The sequence below is a fragment of the Diceros bicornis genome, chromosome 1, assembly GCF_020826845.1.
Source record: "Diceros bicornis minor isolate mBicDic1 chromosome 1, mDicBic1.mat.cur, whole genome shotgun sequence".
Taxonomy (NCBI): domain Eukaryota; kingdom Metazoa; phylum Chordata; class Mammalia; order Perissodactyla; family Rhinocerotidae; genus Diceros; species Diceros bicornis.
Genome location: NC_080740.1, coordinates 22,580,185 through 22,604,160, shown reverse-complemented (window position 1 = coordinate 22,604,160; position 23,976 = coordinate 22,580,185). Strand labels below are relative to the sequence as shown.

The 23,976-nt window shown below is 36.6% G+C and overlaps 1 protein-coding gene across 1 annotated transcript in view; it reads right to left on the bottom strand.

Moving 5' to 3' along the window:
• The window catches only part of LNPEP (leucyl and cystinyl aminopeptidase), a 93,738-nt gene that overhangs the window by 25,327 nt on the left and 44,435 nt on the right, over positions 1–23,976 (bottom strand). The window contains exons 5-11 of the mRNA XM_058534643.1: positions 12,201–12,321; positions 11,363–11,517; positions 10,337–10,450; positions 8,733–8,867; positions 6,141–6,272; positions 3,699–3,859; positions 3,385–3,473 (exon numbers count right to left, since the gene is read on the bottom strand). Of these exons, the coding sequence (XP_058390626.1) occupies positions 3,385–3,473; positions 3,699–3,859; positions 6,141–6,272; positions 8,733–8,867; positions 10,337–10,450; positions 11,363–11,517; positions 12,201–12,321 (907 nt within the window). The remainder of the gene's footprint in view (positions 1–3,384; positions 3,474–3,698; positions 3,860–6,140; positions 6,273–8,732; positions 8,868–10,336; positions 10,451–11,362; positions 11,518–12,200; positions 12,322–23,976) is intronic.

Here is a 23,976-nt window from a genome sequence, read left to right as displayed (position 1 = left end):
AGTTGCAAAATTTCCTGCATAGTTCGCTCCAGAGGGCTAGCACAATACATGCAGCTGAACAGCATCCCCTCTTGTTCAAAAGCATTCCTTTCTCCAATACCCCTTTCTTCTCCTTTTTTTCATTAGGGGGGAAAAAGGCAAGAGCAGAGAATGGCACATGATAAATATCTTCATTATATGCCCTTCCTTCTTTTTTCCAATTGGCCTTCACTCCAATGACTTATCTTTTAGTTTCAGAGAAATAATTTCTGGCATAGCGATATCCTTTTAGAAACATGAATGTTTCAAGTTAGATTTAACATAAAAATTTCCTACACTTAAAGAGCTTAGATTTGAGCAAGATGTAGATGAGAGAGAGAGAGAGAGAAGAGGGGAGAAGGTGACAGGAAGGAAGGGGTAGGGGAGAGACTCACTTTTTTTGTATATTTCTTTAATATGTACCTTAGAAAAATGGCCCCTTTCAGTCCTTCTTATGTACAACTGTTAGTTGTTCAAAATTCATGTATGTCGGGAAAATTGACAAAAACATTGACCAAATATAACTCCTGCACTTGATTGCACTAATGGACTAACCCAGCAACCCTGGCATTAGAACACATGGAAACATACTACAGATTTAACAAACCACCAAGATAACACAGTACTAAAGTCACACGGCTTAAAATAAGCCTCTGTAGTCATAATCTCTGCTATATTTCTTTTGAGAAAAGAAAAAATTAAAATGCAATTAAAATAACAGTGATTCTCACTGAAGCATCAGGAACCAAGAAGACCCAAGTGTTCTCAGGGTCAAAAATTTTTTGTGAGGACAGAACGTTTTCAACGCGGACTCTCAAAATCTGAACTGGCAGGAATGAAAACAGCAGGAGCAGCAAGGGAAATAACACAGTTGAGAAGAGGAAGTAACAGACACCGCTTTCATCATATATTGGCTCAGTTCCAGCTGTAGATGAAACCAATTATATACTGGTGCATTTTGCATATCTCCCTTTACTAAGAATATTTTCAAATGAAGGGAAACAGAAGATATCATTTTATCAGGCTTTGAATGCTCTGTTCCTAGAACTTTTTGCAGTGAGATTTGAAATTGAGTCACTTCATTATAGACTAAAATTTATTCATCTAATAAATGTTTGTGTGCCTACTGGGTGCTAAGGTTGCAAAAGTGATTCATATAGCCATGATCTCTACCTCCAATGGGGGATACAGCTTATGTGGGGATAGATATAAGTGAAACGGTACTTACAGTGTATTAAAAGTAAAGAATGTTATTAAAACACATAAGCAGGGCATCTAACCTTCCTGGGGTGAGGGACGGCTTCCTGGAGCAAGCAATGGGTCAGTGGAGACTTACAGAATGAATGGGAGTGGCGAGACAAGAGTGTTCTTCCAGAAGAGAAAACAGCACATGCAAAGGCTCAGACACAAGAGGCAGTATGACACGTTTGAGTTGCTGAAACAATTTTTGTGCAGTGGAAGCACCGCGTGCCAGGTAAGGGCTTAGAAAGAAAAGGCGATAGCAGGAAAAATGAGCAAGACTTTGAGGTATAAATCTCAAAAAGAGGTAAGAAGCTCACATATAAACTGACCTAAAAAATAAAGGGCTAACAAAAGCAGATTTCTTATTGTCCAATTATTTCTAATACCACCAAAAACTTATATACTATAGGAAGCTTTGCAAAATTTCCTTATTGGTCCTTTTCAAATAGGGAGATGGGATTATTTGTTCTCTTTCAGGTCAGAGACTATCCTTCCAGGGCCCACGTAAAGTATGGAGTTTTGTTTTCATCGAAGAAGGCAGCACTTTTTTGCAATTCCAGCTATGCTATGTTAATCAAAGATATGATGACATCATCACTTTCTTAGTGCTTTAAATAATGAGATTGTTGTTGTAACACTACACTCTAGTTAAACTGCAATGCAACTGGTATGCTCATGTACTTCAACTGGCATTATAAATTGTTACCACACAACAGAAGCACAACTGAGAAATACGTATTAAATCACAAAAGGTAACAGAGTCTTCATTTGTTAGAAACATTCCTGTGAAAAAGTTCATATAATGAAAAAACAGTTAAGACCTCTAATTTTTATTGAGGCATTTTTTTTAATAGAAACTAATGGTGAATCAGTGTCCAACAGTAAGGAAAGACTGAGTCAATTACTGTGTATGTTAAGTTTAAAAAAAAAAGGCAAGATACAAAAATCACATGTACACAATATCAACTGAGTAAAAAATATTTTAAAAAATGACTAGAAAGAAATATTCATGACAGTAGTTATGACAGGGTGATAAGATTTGTTCTCTATTTTCTAGATTTTATGTAATATGGATATATTATGTTTAAAGATTTATTTTTTCAATAATAACATTAATAACAATAGCTAGCATTTATATAACATGTAACATGTTCTAGGTGCTTCATATAAGTGAACTCAATTACTCCTCATCATAAAGTCAGTGTAATTACCATCTCTGTTCTACAGCTGAGGGAATAATGAGGCTCAGAGAGGTCACATAACTCACCTAAAATCATACAATTGAACCAGGCAATCTGGCTCCAAAGTTCATTCCCTTAACCACTAAGCTACACTCCCCTCTCAAAAATATAGGCTTGAACACCAGATCCAAATTCAAACAAGAAATTTTCCCTTTCCATAAATCTAAAGTATCACTAATGGTTCCTGCAGAACCCAAGAGCCTTATGTTCTTTCAGGATGTAAATTAAGAGGATAAATGGTGTGGCATTCATAGTGGTATTTAACAGATGGTCAGAAACTACATTTCAATAGCTTTTTATAGACTCCTTTGGGTCAGCATATACAATCTCTACATTTTATTATCCCCCTCCTTGCAGTCATAATTTCCTGCCCCATTTTCTCAATACTAAAAAACGTATACTATGTCTACAGGACATTTTGTAATAATTATTTACTATAAATCTAGATCATGAATCAACCTTTCTTATGCATGAGAATCATCTAGAGTGCTTGTTAAAAATGCAGGTGCCCCAGCTCACCCCTAGAAAGTAGACCAACAGAGCACACTTTAAGAAACTGCTTTACTTCTACTGCTTCTTACTTTGTAACATAAAAGATTTATCTGGGACATAAAAACATAACATTTGCTATTGTCTACCAGCATTGCCAGCACATTCAGTGCAATTTTTTAGACCTTATTTCGCATGACTAAGAAAGACCAGTTTCATGCAAGATACAGAGAATCAATCTCACTTTAGTCACATCTTGTATAGATGACTCATAAAACCAGCTCAGAGAGTGTGCACATCAGAAAGTGTAATCTCCTTTCTGCTGCTTGGTCAGATTTTTTAGAAATATGCTGTTTCCAATTTCTTATCAGAAAAGTATTAATTATAGTCAAACCTGATTTCTTGTCCAGTAATAGTACCAATGGATATTTTGAATAATTTCTTCCTTCAGTGACACAGGATAGTGGAATATGCCACAGATAGCTGTAAAAAGAAAATATTGGAAGATTATTACTTTTTCCTATATTTCAGTCGGTTATACATAGTTTGTTGGGTAGTTTTTTTCGCAGGAAAGTGAAATTTTTCAAGCCATTCCCAGAAAGGGATAATCTTGTTAGGTTTCATAAGAACCTATGATTATGAAGCATTTAAAAACACTTGAACCTGAGAGGACAAAAGAGATAGCAGGGAAAGAAAGAGGGCATGCACCTTGCATCTGACGGCTGAATTTCAGGCTTCATATTTAAAAAGAATCTTTCTTGTTGTACAAGAAGTTGCTTTCCTTTTCTTTGAACAGTCACCAAAGGAAATCCTTTCTGCAGGGTCCAGGTTTTCATCATTTTCTTTACATCCAGTGTTTTGTTTGTGACCTATTAAAAAGAAGAATAAATTATTTTTACTTAAACAGTTTAAAAACTTTACAGTTTGTCTGTACTTTCCCTTCTTCCCTACCACATTCTATGAAGACTGCATTTAATGCTAATATAAAAAAGAAGCACGAATGCTGAGTTGAATGTACATTTCTAATCTAGGTAAGTGAGCAACCGTTAAAAGGAAAGTAACCTGGAACAGAACTAAGTGATAACTAAAGAGAGTGAGAGAGGCACTATGTTGGAAAAGCAGCACATATGATATCAACCAACTGAGCATTCACTAAAACCCCTAAGAAGGTATATGCGCTCCTTCAGGTCACAATACCACCCTAGAAGGTATGAAGAATGACAGAGAGCCTAGAATCGGAAGCACCGCTACTCCCATGAATCAGCTGAGTCCAGATTTCTCTTTTTTCCCCAGACTCTCTGCTTTTATAAATGTTCAAGTTCATCTTTTAAAGAACTAATATTGTGAGAGCACCAGGGAGCAGCAGCAGTAGAAGAGTAAAATATAAACAGGTCGGTCACCTCGACTTTAAGTCTCTCTAGAGAACAGTGGTAAACTTTTTTGAAAGTCACAGACCCTCTTTCCCAGAAAACACATGAACTTATCTACAAAATCTAGAATCCAGTGTCAGAGGCTCACAGACCCTCTAAAGCCCATTGTCCCTAAGACATCTGGTATCAATGATTAAGAAGCAACTTGCAAACAACTCTCTTTAAAGCAGGTTAGTTAAACCTATGATTCAAATTACTTTTTTAGATTACATATGGATTTGAATTGTAAGCAACTAAAATAAAGTACTGAAAATGTTTGGTAATATCACTCCATTATAGCAGGCCTTACCTCAATCACTATATGCCTATTTATCCTTTTACAGTTTTTCCACTTCCCATTCATTTTTTTTCTATACTCTGCCTTATGATTCCTGCTTTTCTTTCATGGCAGGAAAGGATGAAGCAAATCTCAAATTCATTATGATATTAATCTTAGATTTTTCATGGTTCTGACCTATTTATTTCTGGACAAGGGGTTGGGAAGAGCACAAGCTTGCCCCAAGCAAGGCACTTTTGGGTCTTTGAAACAAAACTGAAACGAAGAGGCCAGTGCATAATTTGATGTGGATGCTGAAAAACCTGAGGAGAATGTTAGGGACTCATTTGGGAAATGAAAGGAAAACACTATGATGCAAAAGTTGAAGTCAGTGAGGAAGGCAGAAATATATTCTAAATGTCAGGAGATAATACAAGTGTATAAAGTAAATAATACGGTTTTCAACTGAAATGCAACTATATGATAAGAAGAAAAACAATGATTTGGAAGCAACTCTTAGTGATAAGGACTGATCCCTCTTGTCAAAGAGAACTCAGAGAGTAAGGAAGGTATATCTTTTGGGCAAAGGATTAACTGCTGAAAAATACCAGGTTTCAGATAAGGCAAAGAAGCAGAAAGAATATATGGAAAAGATCCAGAGCCAGGGGTTCTTAACCCACGGTCCATGAAACTTTGAAACTGTGTGTGATATTTTGCATTTTTGTGTTTTTTCTGGGGAATATGTCCAGAACTTTCATCAAATTTTCAAATATGTCTGTGATCTTCCACAACACAAAGAACCATTGATCTAGATCAGGATAACAAACTCAAATGCTTGGAAGGGTTATGCAGTTAGCACGCATGCACGACGCAGGCTCAGTTCGTGCACTGCTATGAAGCATAACTTGTACCTAATTACACTGCTTGCTAGAGTATCTGCAGGCACAACAAGAGGCAAACAGCAAAATGACCCAAAGGGAGTATGCAGCCCACGGCAGCCAGCCTGGGATATATCACCTACTCCAGAGAAACATGGCCACGAAAGACAGGAGGAATCATAGGGCAGAGTATAGGGAAAAAAATCACGAATAGGAGGTGGAAAAACTGCAAAAGCATAAGAATAGGAAAAGAGATTTTTGAAAAAAAATAATTAAAATATAATAAAATACATTAATTCAGAAAAGACAACTTTCCTACAAAGTAGGAATGGAGATTAAGGTTTGGAATAAAAACGGTTATGCAAGCCCATATACAATTTTTTCAACAATTAAGAGTAGTACTTCCATTTCTTGACTTTTAATTCGGTGCTCTATTCATAAATATTTATGTACTATGCTCCATCTCCCTCTCTCTTAAATAACTGTCCTTGGTACCATAGCTTATTTACATAACTGACAAAAATAAAACCAGAAGAACTCCTCCCTTCTTACTTTAAGAGCCAAATAAAATATCCAGGTCACTTACCTCATTAAAACTATCCCACAGATCATCACTGTGAATGGCTGCATAGCTATGATTATGCAGGTAAAGAACAACAGCATGTTGAAACACATCTTCACTAAGGTAAGTTTTCAGCATCAACAAGAGAGAAGCTCCCTATTCAAAAAAAAAAAGTGAGAAAGAAAAATAATCAAATACAATATGTTTAAATAATAGAATACAATAGGTTCATAGAATTGAGAATCTAAAATTTAAAATATCATCATTTTAAGCATATACTTTCATATATAGAACCTAGTTATAATACACTGTTATTTAGTCTCATATAACCAGATGTGGACTGTGTTCAAATTGTCTTAAAAATCATTTTAAGGGATTTGAAAAAGACATAATGGAGTAGATTCCCATGTGCACTAAGGTTACTATGAGCCATTTTGCGTGGTCTATCAGTTACTCTCTGTTTGTGTTAGTGTTAAAAAGCTAAGTGTTTGTAAATACATTTTTACTAGAAAAACATGTCACATTTTCTGTGGCACCCCCACCCCTACTCCCAATACTTAAAGTTACCAGCTGCATTCATGGGCACTCTGCTGGAGACTAATTAGCAGAACTCTCAAAAGTCTCTCTGCTGGGGAGTACATTAATTTCCAATTCCAGTATATCATACTGCTGAAGCAACCAAAATCTCTCTTCCTCCTGCAGAGTCACTTCAAATATGTTTGGAACTAAGGAATGTATAGGGCAGTAGGTATACACTAATAATTCAGAATCAGGCATGCAACTACCAAGGCCACACTATATTCACTGATGCACATGTCATCATTCCCAGTCTTGAAACAAACAACACCTCCCCTGTGAAGCCTTCCCTGATTTGAGATAGAAATCATATTTATCCATCTTCAAAAGCAATTTATATCACTTCCTGCATCTGCTATAGATATATATTTATTTCCTCTTCTAGACTGTATGCTAGTTGAGGGAAAAACTGAAAAGCTCAACTCCAATGACCAACACAATGCCTAGTACACAGTAGGCACTCAAATAGTTTTTGAATAAATTTCGCTTCCAATAAAAATTCAGCAATGTTAAGTCATCAAGATTATCAGATATACATAACTGAATTTAATACCTATTACTCATTTCTATATCACACTTTACAGTGTTACTTGCTCTATAAATTTAAGTACTCATTCTTGTTCCCAACAGTTCCCTTTCTCTCCTGCATCACCAACTTTCCCTCTCTACTGTCACATTTCTGTTAACAAACAGAAATCATGTAACATTCCTCATTTTACACAAATAAAAGATGCTCTTCCTTTCCTTAACCCTATGCCTCTTCCAGTTATCACTCTATTTCTTGTTCTCCTTTTGAAGTAAACTCCTCGGAAGAGTTGTATGCATTTGCCATCTCCACTTGCTCTCTTCCATTTTCTCTTGAGCCTTCTTGCAACCATCACTGCACTGGAAGTGCTTCTATCACTGGTGAACTCCATGGCGCCACACCAATGTCAATTCTCAGGCTTACCTCACCAACCTACTCGTAGCATTTGATATGACTGACTGCTCACCCACTCCTCCTTGAAGTCTTTCTGCACTTCACCTTGGGACAACACTCTTGATTCTCCCCCTATTCACCGGGCATCCCTCTCAGTCTCTTTCGCTGGATCCTCCTCATCTCCCCAAGGACTAAATTTTGGTGTCCACTGGCATTTAATCTTCAGATCTCCTTTTTAAAGACCTTATCATTTCATTCCTGCCCTACACTACTCTTCCCATTCCTCTTTACCTGTATTTTTCTTATTATTTAACTCACTTCAATTTCCATTTTCCTCCAAAAAAATTTTTCTTCATAATCCCAGGCAAAAATACTCTGTGCCATTCATTTAGCACATATTAGTTATCTCTTATTGCTTCACAAGTACCCACGACCTAAACTTTGAGTTTCTTGATGACACAGACTATATCTCACATGTTTTGTGTATTTTCTTCTCTGTCTAGCACAGGAATTCAATAATCAATTAGTCTGACAGCCAGAGTAAAAAGGCAAATAAGCCATAACATTCACCCCTCCCTCCCAACATAAATGCGAGTGGTATTGATATCCCTATTCCTCTGTTCTCTGACCTATGGTGATCCTAATCAGGTTTCTAGTTTTCTGTTTTTGCTTTCCCCTCAAATCTACAGTCTGTGTTTCTGATCCTGCAATCTAATCTCCAATTCTTGAAATCTCTTTTTGCTTACTATTTGTTTTGGCAATCCTCACTTTGGAACATACCTCAATCCTAAATAACACAGCCAAGGGCTTGCTTAGAACCCTCCCTAGACATATTCTACCTGTAAATCTGGAGAGTGAACCACTTTAAAAGATATATTGCTACAAGATCTGGTTAACTGCCCAGAATACTAGTCAGAGAACTTAAACAAGAGACAGAGAAAGAAAGAAATGCCCAAGAAAAGTTAAGACCAAGATTTAAATAGAAGTAAACATCTTCAAGTTTAACAGGACACCTGAAAATAAGACTCATTTAATCTTTAAAATGATTTAAATCATGCAGCTTGCTCACATATGAAATTAATTTGAAACCTACTCCAGGTACTTTTTGTGCACAGCAGTACCTTAAAATAGGAAAGAGAATCAAACATTTCTTCAATCTGTTCTGAAGACTGAACAGATGATGATGATATTGGATGAGATGAATTCAAGGAATCTTTCTTCATGGTTTTAAATCGAGCATCTAAGAAATCTTCATACTAGCAAAAAATGAAATAGATTAGGAAACCATGAACAGTATCAAAGGTGAAGGCAAGTCTCGTAATTATTTATAGGAATTAGGCTAATTACTATTTAAGGTCATTATAAAAAAATAACCAGATTCACTAAACTTCAGAACATAAGCTTTTGAAAATGTAGGAAGAATGTGACTTTCATGCATATTCCTTAAATTTAAAAATAAAACTATAACCTCCTGGCCATATGAAAAACAGTGTTTCCTAAACAACAGCATAAGGATGAAATAAGAATCTATTACTAAAGCAACTAAATACCAAATCCGGATATTCAAGATAAATATTCTAAAAAGGTTAGTGTATATTTTAAAAATAAAATTGGAAATTAAAAAACAAAAATAAAACTGGTCCTTAAGCTGATTTCTCATATATAGTCCACCTTTTCTATTAAGATAATATACATTTCCCTTAACTGAGGTTCATTTGAAATAAAATATAACTCTTAAATAGAAAGAATTCTTTGACAGCTCAGCAGATGAACTGCCCTAGAGTATATGTTAGAAGTTTTTAAACATTCTGGGCACCACCAAGTGGTGAAACTGTATATCTCATTGCTTAATTAAGTAACATACACAGATTTAGGACACCTTACTTAGTATTCTAGCTAAAAAAGAGTTCCTTCTACCATTTGAAATTTTTGAACAGGCCATACACAAAAATTTCAAATTGAAAGCTCGAAGAGTACTCCTGTTTTGAAGCAGTCTTGGATCATACATCCAGGAAGTTTAGTAGAAAGTCACAGAATTTTAGGGTTAAAAGGAATCTTTATACTTGCCCACCTATTGTTTGAATTATTTGGCAATATCTGTCATATTATGATCTAGTGTGTCCAAATAGCTCTAAGGATGGGAAAAATCTCCAGAGAGTCTAATAACACAGTGACAACAGTACTATGCTCTTTCTAACAGAATGGTGTTCCAAGTCTTTGAAAAGGCCACAATATATGGTTTGTACCTAAAAAGGGCAAATTATTTGTCTGTATCAACCTATGAATCACTGTTACAAGAGTGTTCACAATGACAATAGAGAGACAGCATTGCTACAACATGTCAATTTTTTTTCTCTTTATACACAGGACAAAAGTTTTGTTTTGTAAAAATAGGCTTTTCAACTTTATTTAAATTCCTTCAAGCAGAAAGGCCACATCTATTAAAAATAAAATGTAGCAAAGCAATTTAAAAGGTTCATCTTAATGACAAAGCATAAAATAATTTCATATAGTTTCAGTTTTCCATGAAATATATCAGTAAATAAAACAATAATTTTCATTGTTAAATCTCAAAAAGTATAGATATAAGTAACAAGGGTCAATTTTACTGTATCTTTCTAGAAATATTTTCATTATTCCAAATGCACAGAAAATACATGGTGCATATGATTTGACTATTTTTCCCCCTAGCATTCATAGTAGGCCTAACAAACACTGTACTTACACTGGCGAGCTCTTCAAATATTTTTTCCAAAGAGAAATACTCCATGAAAGTAGCAAAACCTTCATTTAGCCACAGATCATTCCACCACTCCATTGTTACCAGATTACCAAACCACTGTGGGAAAAAACACACTACTAACCAACACAATATTTAGATTCTCAAGAATTTTCTAATAATTCTATCATCAGATTAATCACCTATAACCAGATTATAATTACTTAAAAATATAGTTATTATAGTTAAAACAAACTATATTCAAATTAAAGACTTATAAAAGTTGTATAAATTTACTCTAAAAGTAAAATAAAAATTTTAACATTTTACCTTAATTGAATGGGAAAACAAGCAAGAAAGACAATTAGTGTATTTACAAATTTAACACACATGCTATATATTAGGTAAACAAAAACAATTTTTAGCCACCTCATTAAAAGTGAGACTTCGCAGATAATGAAATTCTTCTACTTCCTAATATCAAGTTAGTAAGATTATTTTCCATTGTATCTACAACCACCCAGGACAACTAAAAAATAAATTTTCTATCTGAGAGATTTTCCTATAGTCAGAGAGCCCATGCATCACGTTTCTTCTCAGTTACCCAAGTTGAGGACAGTATTTACATGATTCAAACAGAATTCAAACAACATTTCTTAAGAAAGTTGGCAAGCATGTAAATAAATGAAATCAGAAAGATCTTTAAATGTCTACTTCTATGAGGTAGTAAGAAGGAAAAAAATGATAGGAGATTCTTCTAAAAGAATGTATCTCAAAAACCCCTGAAATAAAGAGTGGTAACGGTACGTTACTATCGTCGAGTCGACTCTGACTCTAGCAACCCTGTGTACAGCAGAGCGGATAGCATTTTCATCTGAAAATTAAGTTTGTGTTAAAAAAGCATCATTTTATTATGAAAAAAGGCAATACTATAATAAAGCTGAATTATTATTAGGATCTAAATCTATTCTAAAACTCTTGCATATGAAATAGACCACAAGTATGAGATATAACAGCCTTGGTTGCTAATACCTGATGGGCCAGCTCATGAGCGATGATTTTAGTAACCAGTTTTCTATCTGCCACTGAAGAAGTATTATTGTCATACAGAAGGGTCTCTTCTCGGAAGGTAAGCAAGCCCCAATTTTCCATTGCTCCTGCTTCAAAGTCAGGAATAGCCACCAAATCTGGAAATAACAAGAAAGAAGTAATCAACTTTCCCTCATCTAAGGCACTTCCTAGTTAAACCAAAATATTTTACCCATTGGTTTATCGCTGTGAATCAGGAGGGAGTGAGTTCATTTTACACTCCTAAGGAATGGGACCTTCCTTACTCTAGCCCTGTATGCTCCTCACCTATCCATCACCTCAGGAAGATCTGATCAAACCCCTGCAGAGTCACTGCTCCACTGTCCCTCACCAAAGGAAGAGATACCTAACTCCTCTACAATGAATCAACTTCCCAGAGCAAGGGGGACAAAGACAGGGCCAACTCTCTTCTATCTAGGACCAGATCCACGTTGAATAGCACGGAAATGCTCTTGCTCTCCTGAGCTCCCATTACTCAGTTTTTATTATTTGACTCAGGAACTTCTTAGGAAGTTAGAGTTAGTCAAACTCCAGACTAAGCCCTAAGCAAATTCCCACTTACACAGCACCTTTGTAACAGCCCCAACAAACTTCTAAGTGTTTTAAGCTCCACGTTCAGGTACATTCACGGAATCTAAATAATCTTAACAAATACAATTCCTAAAGCATTAACAGCATTTCTTTTAAAATAACTTGGGCAAAAGTTCTTCCTGAAAAACATTTGCAGAATGAATCTAGGTTATAATGGTAAAGAAAATCAGAGGTACCATTTGATTCTTACCCAATTTCTTAAGTGGGTATTGAATTTCAAAGTAGTTTTGATAAAACTCAAGAAGCTTCACAGTTGTTTCCAAGGCATGGTGAACTTGACCAATCTTTTCTGGTACAGCATATATAGAAACCTAAAGGAAACATGTACGATGTAAGAACAGGTACAATTAAAATGGCATGATCCTCAGGTGAACACTGTCAAGACTAGTATATAAAGGATTGCATAGAGTTGTACAAGATTTTTCAGGACAGAAAGTCTTGCTTATTGTTCTTTTAGCTACCACAGAGTTCAGCAAGTCACTTCCATACATACAACAATGTTCAAAAAACTTAGATTCCTTATTTTTAAAAGTTAACATAACATCTAAAATGAACTACTTTGGGTCATGTTATAGCAATTGATAAGCATGTGCCCATTTAATTTTATAATACTCTTCTCTTCCTCTCCATTACCTACAGTTGCCATTCCTCGCCTATGAGCTATCCAGATTGCGAATTATTCGAAGGACAAAACTAAATTTTCATCCTTTTAGCACCTATCACAGTACCTGGTATCGAGCAGGCACTCAATACAGAGGAGTCACATCTTATAAGGGAGTTAGTTCTAAAGCAAACACATAAGGCAGAAAGTGCATATTAGTTGAAATTACCCTGGAAAAACCTATTAGAGACCAACACATTCTCTTTCAGTAAGTATGGCACAGCCCGTTTTATTTCCAGCCTTGGGACAGCTTACCTTTTTCCCAGTTGTTGGCTTGTTTTTACGGACCACATTACATAAAAAAATAATCGTACCCAGCAGAGTGACACACTCAGTGAGCAGCACACAGTAACCAAAACCAACCAAGGGGATAACAGATTCATGCCCCCATTGCCCGTCCACTCCAGGGCACATGCTCAAGAAGGGGGAGGCAGGGGCAATCACCCAAGAAAGAGTTATTCTTTCTCTCTTTTTCTGACTAAGGGCATAAGTTAAACACATACGATGGGACTAACTGTAAATGTCTTATTAAGTTATCAAAAGGCAAAATTTAAGCACTATGTTAAAAGCAATGGGTTTTTAAAAGCAATATTTATTGTTTTTCAATTGATTGGGGAAAAAAGCCCTCTATATTTACCTGGGGAAGTGGGATGTGGGCAAGACATAGCAGAAAGTAAAAATCTCAAAATAAAGATCTCAACATGTGAGAAATGGAGACTTACTGAATAATTCATCATTTGGATAAAATACAGAACTCTAACTCCAAATTAATTTTAGTCTCCTATTTTCAGTCCTATTTAAGGACTGAAAAACTGTCAAGAATTTCTAAGAGGTCAAAAAGATTTCAGCCATAATTGTCTTTATGTGGCACTTCAGTCTGTGGAACATATGCGTTAATCACAGGAACATGGAGGTAACATCGCACAAAAATTAAACGCAAAGAAAAAAAATGTTTAAGTAAACCAACAACAAAATGAAATGTACAGGCTCTGTAGTTTGAGTGCCAGGTTCAAATCTCTGCTAGTTGTGTGACCTTGAGCAGGTTAGTTGACCTCAGTCCCCTTATCTGTAAAATGGTGACAAAAGTAGCTCCAACCCTCACAGGGTTGCCATGAGGATAAAATGAGCTAAAATGTACATAGAACTTAGAAGAGTGCCTGACACGATGTAAGTGTTCAATAAATGGTAGTTATTACCATTATTACAAATAGAGTCTCATCACAAATGGGGCAAAATACATGTGAGTAGAGCACCTATGGCAACTGCTGCTGGAAGAATGAAATGTCTAAGATTGGAGTTAGCCAATTAAAAATACTTCAATAGTATTATATATATACTATATAATACTTCCATAATTGCTTTCTAAAGTACCTATGGAAGAAATTTAATCTCCCACATCATGTGGCCAAGTGTACTTCACCAGCCCAGCACTCTGCCATCTGCAGCCATTGGTACAGGCTGTGACCACAGCTTACTGAATTCAGTCACCACCTGCCAAAGGAACTACAAGCTCATCCCGCTGACATGGCACTTCCCGCATCTTTCCCCTCTCGAAGTCAGTGTTAGCGCTAAAAAAAAAAAAAAATGGCCTGACATATTCTTTTTAAATCTTTAACTATCATTTTAAATGACTGTGCCAAGATCACTTGGAATTTGAGATAAGTCTTTATTATCACTGCCTGTTCTTTCCAGACAATGTATTTTGCATTATAGTCCACACAATCATCTGGAAGATGCTATCCCAACAGGAACACCACTCATATTCCCCAGATTCCTCCTTAAACATCCTTCTGCCACACACACCATTTAGCCACTCCCATCACTATGTGTGAAAGCACTTTTCCTTAGAGGAAAAGCAAAGGGAGAAAAAAGAAGTTCACATGAAACTAAAACCAGACCAAAGGATCAACTTAGTCCCATTTCTGGAATACAATGATTAGGAAAAAAAGTAATTTGGTATTTTCTCTTTCCTTCTATTTCTTTTCTTTTTCCTTAAAAGAACATGTGCTATAAGTTCTCACTAGAGATAAATCATCTGGTCATTATAATTATTATCAAGCTTGTTTTAGTGCAACAGAAGCAGTAAGAAATAAACAAAGAGAGCAACCCAGCTCAACAAAGATAATCTTGACCAAGATGCCAGGGCTTGCTAAAAGCACCCTAAACACTGTTAAATGGAAGTCAACTGGCACTCAGGCCCTAAGACTTACAACTTAAAATTTTTCTTGCAAGATCTCTTGGTGGGACCTTTGGGAGATTTCTAAAAGATACAACTTTAAAGACTCCTGGTCAGCTCTCAAAGAAAAGGGTTCTTTAAGACTGAGGATTTTGTTTTCCTTAATGTAATAAAAAACAAAAACTAAATAAAACAAAAGCAAATACAGAACCAAACCTCACCCCCCGCAAAGGGACAATAATATAGCCTGCAAGATTCATAAAGACAGAAAATACTGGAAGCTTCCAATACTAAGTTTCCTGAAAAACACCAGGTTTCATAAACAGACAGCTGAACACACAAAAAAGCATAAATTCCTAAGGGAAAAAAAACAAAACACCAGTCTCAAGTCTATCCAGAATAACTAATTAGATGCGACTTGGGGAGAATGATATAAATCATGTAAAATGTCCCGGTCTGGTGGAGAGATACTTTACGTAGAAATGTTGTTAGTGGAAATTTGGAATTAATTCATGTTCCTGATTGAATATGAATAAATTGAAATTATAACTTCATATGGATAATACTGTTGAAGGTTCTGTTTGAAAGTTATATAGATATGGTATCTGCATCTGACTAACAACCATCGGATTCTGATTCTACAAATTAGACCTGTCTATGTAAAAACAAAATTAGGCAATGGCAAAAACAAAACAAAAACCTCAAGACAAACAGATAAAGTAGTGTATTTCAAAACTGGCCTAGAATTTTCTATATAATTCTGGCATTCCTGAAGGCAGGGACAAGTTTAAGGAACACTGAAGAATGGCCAGAAATGATAAAACCAATGTCCCTCTTTCTTTAGGCCCTTGACAACATAGTAGTCTTTATCACTGAACATGACACATTTAATAATCTACAGTCAACTTTGACATTGTCAGCTGTTTGGTAAGACTGACATTAGTAAGTAAAGCCCTGCCGTCTTATTCCTGAATACTGTGAAATAGACCTAACGTCAAATATTGCAAAATAGAACCTATTCTAGATGTTACAGCATTTTAGCATAACAAAAATCCTTTGTTAGACTCCAAATATGAATTTCCCGTCACCATACCTACAGAAGTTATTTATGTCATTTGGTATAAGAAGTAGCATGTTGTGGTAGACGGCACAACTCTGACTATCACTTACTGGCTATATAATCGTGGGTCAATTAGCCTCTCTGAGACACTGTTTCTTCATCAGCAATATGGGGCCAATGCCTCTCCCTCATTTGGTTTATAAAACGAAAAAATGTTTATAAATGAGTGCCTAGGACAGCTGCCAGCACAGAGTATAACTCTATGCATGTTAGAGTCTTCCTCCTTTCCTAATAAAAAAAAGAGAAAATTAATAAAAACAATTGTTTATTTGTATAATGTTAACTTTTTTCAAAACATTTACCACTGGGTAGCATTAAAAATAATGAAAATTATTTATATTTATAGACATACAAGGGAGTTCACAATATATTTGCACATAGAAAAAAGAGAGTGCACTTTCTGTGTGTGTGTGTGTGTGTGTGTGTGTGTGTATTACTATCTGCCAGGTATTGAATATTTTACAGGAATTTAAAAAATTTAAACCTTAGGCAGTCTAATGTAAGCATATAGTAATAGAGCTGTGGGAGGTGAGGTGTAGAGAGGATGACAGAGCCATCTGCCCACCCAAAAGGCACACAGCTAGTAAGCTGTACAGGGGGAATTTGACCCACGTAGACTCCAGAGCCCACATTTAACCATGTTGCTTCCTAATACAAGTAAATAAAAAACAAAACAAAAAAAAAAACAAAGTCACCTGAAACTTCCTCTCACTCAATCTCTCCCTCCCTCCCTTTTTCCCTCTCTCTCTCTACATATATATATATATATATATATATATATATATAAATATATAAATATATGAGAATGAGGTATATATCTGAGCAATGAATAATTCAGCTTGACTAGATGGAAGAATTCACATAGGAGCAATTGGAAATATAGTCAAATTTATATGAGGGCCTTGAACATCAGAATGATGAGTTTGAATGTAACCCTCCAGGCAGTAAGAAGCCAACATAGCAGTTGAAACAAAGAAAGAGAGAAATGGAGGGAGGGACAGAGGAAGGAAGAAAGAGAGAGAGAGGGAGGGAGGGACAGAGGGAAAAGAAGAAAAAGCCAAGACTGCATACATTTTGGGATACAATAAAAAGTGCTGGGGGTTTTACATCAAAGAATGTGATAAGAACTACAAAAGGGATGTTACTAAAGTGCTATGAAAGATTAGAGAGGGAATCATTAATCCCAGCTGGGGAAAGAATGAAAGGATTCACGGAGAGGGTAGTATTCAGTTGGGTGTTGAAAAAGCAAACCTGACTCTTCTAGAATTGGGCCTTTTAGGTTTCAGCAAGGCAACATCTGAACCAAGGACTAAATTTGTGGTGCAACACTTGAACTGGAATTAATCGAATTTTTTCAGATTTAAACTAGTCTTAATATGCTTTCGAAAGGATTGGTTTGCACTTGAAAAAAATTCTCTCATCCCAAAGGTGAGTAAATCATATTGAGCACTTACTCAATATATAGTATACATTTACCCTTGAACACTTAACTTTACTTCTTGAATAGTTCTCCATCCTTTAATGTTGAACATAAAGGCATACAATGTCATTGCTGATAAACAGCCAGATAATCCTTATCTCTAAAAGTTATGAGGTAGACATGATAATCTTTTCTATCAGAAGGAGCTATACCCTTTTTAAGTAGCAAAATAAGAAGATCCAAGTATATTGTGATTAAAATAAAGCTCTTTAGTCTAGAGAGAAAACCCAAATCCAACTGAATGTGTGCAAAGCTTAGACAACATTCCCTGGTAAGGTTCAAAAATATGAAAAAAAAATTAAAGAATTCCATCATATTTCTATCATGAAGAATATTCAGTTTTAGCTTAAAAAAGATCCTTTTCTCCTTCTATATTGTCAGTATGTAAAAATATTAGCTTTGTTAAGTCTCTACTGTGAAATTAAAGCATAAAATTCAATCAAACGACAAAGAAAAGCAGAGGAGCCTACTTAGAACAAAAAATTTTGACAAACTACAGATATACAAGACTCTTAAACAATCTTATTCATTACTCTAAGATGAAGAAAACTCAATCAGGACTTGCTTTTTAAGAAAGGAAGATTCAACTAACTTTTATAACTTAGAGTTTTTCTTCCAACAACACTTTTATACTATCTTTTAAGTCTGCTCAATGTTCTAGATTTAGCACTGTCCAATAAAATTTTCTGCATTGATGGAAATGTTCAATATGTGTAATATCCAGTATGGTAGCCATTAGCCACAAGAACATGAGAAATGCGGCTACTGAGACAAAGGAAGTGAATTTTAAATTAAATTAATTTTTTTTGCAGCTTTATTGAGTTATAATTTACACATAACATTGTGTAAGTTTAAGGTGTACAATGTGTTGATTTGATGCACTTACATTATGTGAAATGATTACCATAGTAGTGTCAGTTAACACATCCATCACCTCACATAAATACCATTTCTTTTTTTGTGGTGAGAATATTTAAGATCTACTCCCTTAGCAACTTCCAAGTATATAATACAGTATTGTTAACTATAATCACAAGCTGTACATTAGATCCTCAGAACTTAGTCATCTTATAATTGGAAGTTGGTACCCTTTGACCAACATCTCTCCATTTCCCCCACCCCTCAGCCCCTGACAACCACTAATCTACTTTTTCTATGAGTTCAGTTTTTTTAGATTCCACATATAATTGAGATCATACATTATTTGTCTTTCTCCATCTGACTTATCTCACTTAGCATAATGCCCTCAAGGTCCATCCATGTTTTTGCAAATGGTAGGATTTTCTTCGTCCTCATAGCTGAAATATTCCATAGTACATATATACCACACCTTCTTTCTCCCTTTACCCATAGACAGACACTTAGATTGTTTCCATATCTTGGCTATTGTGAATAATGCTGCAATAAACATGGGAATGCAGACACCTCTTTAAGATCCTGACTGCATCTCCTTTGGATATATACCCAGAAGTGGGATTGCTGGATCATATGACAGTTCTATTTTTAATTTTTTGAGGAACCTCCATACTGTTTCCCATAGTGGCTGCACCAATTTACATTCCCACCAATAGTGCACAAGGGTCCCCTTTTTTCCACATCTTTGCCAATATTTGTTATCTCTTGCCTTTTCGATGAGTTATTCTAACAGGTGGGAGGTGATATTTCATTGAAGTTTTGATTTGCATTTCCCTCATGATTAGTGATGTTAAGCACCTTTTCATGTACCTATTGGCCATTTGCATGTCTTCTTTGGAAAAATGTCTATTCAGTTCCTCTGCCCATTTTTAAATCAAATTGTTTATTTTGCTATTGAGTTGTATGACTTCCTTACATATTTTGGATATTAATCCCTTATCAGATATATGATTTGAAATATTTTCTCCCATTCCATAGGTTACCTTCTCATTTTTTTGACTATTTCTTTGGTGTGCAGAAGCTTTTTAGTTTTATGTAGTCCCATTTATTTATTTTTGTTTTTGTTTCTTGTGCTTTTGATGTCATATCTGAAAAATCATTGCCAAGATCAATGTCAAGCACTTTCTCCCTATGTTTTTTTCTAGGAGTTTTACAGTTTCAGATCTTCCATTTAAGTTTCTCGGTGTTTTAGTAGTCCTTCTCTGTTCCTTTCTTCTTCTCTTGCTCTCTTCCCTTGTGGTTTGATGGCTTTCTTTAGTATTATGTTTGGGTTCTTTTCTCTTAGTTTTTTGCATATTATTATAGGTTTCTGGTTTGTGATAACCATGGGGTCCATATACAGTAACCTACGTATATATGAATCTATATTAAGTTGATGGTCTCTTTAGTTTGACCTCTGTCTGAAAGCTCTACTCTTTAACTCCCCTCCTCCCACATTTTATGTTTTTGATATCATATCTAACCTTTTTTTTGTGCATTTGTATCCATTACCCTCTTATCATGGGAATAGATAATTTTTCCTATTTGTAGTCTTCTTTTTTCTCCTTAAATAAGTCCCTTTAGCATTTCTTGTAGTACTGGTTTCTTGGTGACAAATTCCTTAAATTTTTGCTTGTCTAGGAAATGTTTTCTCTCTCCTTCCATTTTGAATGATAACCTTGCTGGGTAGAGTATTCTTGGCTGTAGGTTTTTTCCTTTTAGCACTTTCAATATATCATGCCACTCTCTTCTAGCCTGTAAGGTTTCTGCTGACAAGTCAGCTGATAGCCTTATGGGGTTTCCTTTGTATGTAACTTGAATTTCTCTTGCGGCTTTTAGGATTCTCTCTTTATCTTTGATTCTGGACATTTTAATTATGATGTGTCTTGGTGTGGGCCTCTTTGGGTTTATCTTATTTGGGGCTCTCTGTGCTCCCTGTACCTGGATGTCTGTTTCCTTCCTTAGGTTAGGGAAGTTTTCATCTAGTTATTTCTTCAAACAGATTCTCTGCCCCTTTGTCTCGCTCATCTCCTTCTGGGACACCTATAACACGGATGTTAGTATGCTTGATGTTGTCCCAGAGGTCCCTTAGACTGTCCTCACTCTTTTTAATTCTTTTTTCTTTTACCTGTTCAGTTTGGGTGATTTCTTCTAGTCTTTCGTCCAGCTCGCAGATCCGTTCTTCTTTCTTCTGTATCCTCTACTCTGCTTTTGAGTCCCTCTAGTGAATTTTTCATTTCCAGTATTGTATTCTTCATTTCTGATTGGTTCTTTTTTATATCTTCCATTTCTTTGTTGACGTTCTCATTGAGTTCATCCATTCTTCTCCCAAGATCAGTGAGCATCCTTAACACTCTTTTTTTGAACTCTCTGTCAGGTAGGTTGCTCATTTCTGTTTCACTTAGTTCCTTTTCTGGGGTTTTGTCCTGTTCCTTACTTGGAACATATTCCTTTGCCTCCTCATTTTGCCTCTTTCCCTGTGCTTGTGTCTGTGTATTAGGTAGGTCAGCTACGTCTCCTGCTCTTGGATAGGTGACCTTATATAAGTGATGCCTCATAAGGCTCGGTAGTGTGCTTCCCTCAGTTCTAAATGTTCCAGGAGTGACCCCTATGTGGGCTATGTGTGTCCTGTTGTGGCGTGGTTGCTCTCCCTGTAGGTGCCCAGGGAGGCTGAGCTATGCTCCTAGCCAGCTGTTGTAATGCTCAGCTGCTTGTAGTTGTTGTGGGCCCTTCAGTCTCTTTACTGGGTGTGGGGAGCCCCAGCACAGTCGGCTGCAAATCCTAATAGCACATTCGTGTTGCAATATTTCTATTAAGTGAGTAGGCCCCCAGCGTGGCAGGTTGTTAGGCTCAGGGGCTTACAATTGCTATGAGCGTCCAGCCCTTAGGTCTCTTGTCACCTGTCTGAGGATTGCAGCTGGGCAGGACTGGCCTCAGGCATGGGAGCACCCAATTGTTTCAGGCTTTGGAAGGTGGGGCAAACCCCTTATGTGGGTCTTTGAGAAGCACAAGGCTTCTGCAGCTGGCAAGCTCTGCCACCTACAGGTCCACACACAGAGTCAACTCAGTCCTGCCTCGTATGCACGCCCCAACCTCCTGAAGTGGGACCAGTCTTTCCAAGGCGGGAGTCCCACAACCTCCACCACCGCCCCACACTCTCCACCTGCTCCTTGCACACGCCCTGCCCCGCAGAGGTGGACCCACTAGCCACTCTGCGGAGAATCCAGGCAGCTCACTTAGCAGGCCCACAAATTGCCTGAGGGCTTGTTGTTGGTTGGGGCCAGTCCCTAGGGTGGGCTGCCTGCCCTGGCTGAGCTGGATTAAATCAGTGCGCTAGTGGGTGGGGCAGACCCTGGGTTACCAGGCCCCAGGGAGAACTCTGCCAGTGTCTGTGTCAGCAGGTCTACACCAGGGCACAACAATGGCCGCCACCAATGTCCCAGTCCCTGGAGAGGTCTCACCTCTCACTGAGATGCACTCAGAACCTATCACGTGAGTCTCTTTTCACCAAAGTACTGTGCACCTTTCTTTCTGGTGATTTTAGGTTGCTTTCTGAAAGGGGTGAATTTGTGCATGGGCCCTTTAAGAGTGGGTTTTAATTTCTTTGTGAACCAGCTTTTCTGGGGGTACTCCCCAATGTTTTAGTAGCAAGCAAAATCAGATATTATGCCACTTGTCTTGATTGTGCTGGGTCCAAAAAATACCTACAGTGGGAGCACTCCCTGGCTCAGGGCCCCACTCCTCCAGGGAAGGCTGTGTAACTTTGGGCTGCTCCTGGGCGGCCGTGAAGTGCTACGGCTTGTGAAGGTGGCCTTTTTTCTCTCCAGAGGGAAATTTCTGCCTCTTCCACCTCAATTAGGATTGTCATTTGTTGCAGGAGTCACTCTTATCTAGTTTTCAGTTCTCTCTCAGGGTTAATTTTTTCACAAGTAGTTGTAAATTGGCTGTATCCGTGGGAGGAGGTGAGTTCAGCGTCTGCCTATGCTGCCAACTTGACTTCTCTCCCAGATCTTCCATTTAAGTCATTAAGCCATTTTGAATTAACTTTTTTTGAGTGGTATGAGTCCAATTTCATTCTTCTACATGTGATTATTCAGTTTTCCCAGCACCGTTTATTGCAGAGACTATGCTTTCCCCACTGAGTCTTCTTGGCTCCCTTGTCAAATATTAGTTGACCATATATGCAAGGGTTTATTTCTGGGCTCTTGATTCTGTTCCATTGGTCTATGTGTCTATTTTTAGGCCAGTACCATACTGTTTTGATTACTATAGCTTTATAGTATAGTTTGAAATCAGGAAGTGTGATGCCTCCAGCTTTCCTATTCTTTCTCAAGAATGTTTTGGCTATTCGAAGTCTTTTGTGGTTCCATACAAATATTAGGGTTGTTTTTTTCTATTTCTGTGAAAAATGCCACTGGAATTTTGATAGAGATTGCATTGAATCTAAAGATGGTTTTGGGTAGTATGGACATTTTAACAATATGAATTTATCCAACTCATGAACATGGGATATCTTTCCATTTATTTGTATCTTCTTCAATTTCCTTCATCAAAGTCTCATGGTTTTCAGCATACAAATCTTTCACCTCCTTAGTTAAATTTATTCCTAAGTATTTTATTGTTTTTGATGCTATTGTAAATGGGATAGTTTTCTTTATCTCTTTTTCAGTTATTTCATTGCTAGTGTATAGATATGCAACTGATTTCCATGTGTTGATTTCATATCTTGCAACTTTACTGAGAATTTGTTGATCAGTTCTAACAGTTTTTTGGTGGAGTTTTTAGGATTTCCTATATATGAGATCACATCACATGCAAACAAAGACAATCACTTCTTCCTTTCTGATTTGGGTGCCTTTTATTTCTTTTTCTTGCCTAATTGCTCTGGCTAAGACTTCCAGAACTATGTTGAATAAGAGTGGTGAGAGAGTGGGCACCCTTGTCTTGTTCCTGATCTTAAGAAGAAAAGCTTTCAACCTTTCACTGTTGAGTATGATGTCAGCTGTGGGCTTGTCATATATAGCCTTACTATGTTGAGGTATGTTCCTTCTATACTCAATTCATTGACAGTTTTTATCATGAAACAAAGTTGTATTTTGTCAAATGCTTTCTCTGCATCCATTGAGATGATCATATGATATTTATCTTTCATTCTATTAATGTGACATATCACATTTACTGATTTGTGTATATTGAACCATCCTTGAATTCCAGGGATAAACCCCATTTGATCATGGTATATGATCCTTTTAATGTGCCGTTGATTTGGGTTTGCTAATATTTGGCTAAAAACTTTGTGCACAGACATCTATTGCATCTATATTCATCAGGGATAGTGGTCTGTAGTTTTCTTGTAGTGTCCTTTTTAATGTTTGGTAGAATTCACAGAGAAACCATCTGGTCCTGGGCTTTTCTTTGTTGGGAGGTTTTTGATTACTGATTCAGTCTCCTTACTTGTTACTGATCTGTTCAGATTTTTTATGCCTTCATAATTCAGTCTTGGTGGTTTGTATGTTTCTAGGAATTTACCTATTTCTTCTACGTTATTCAATTTGTTGGCCTATAATTATTCATAGTCTCTTATGATCCTTTACATTTCTGTAGTATCAGTTGTAATGTCTCCTCTTTCATTTCT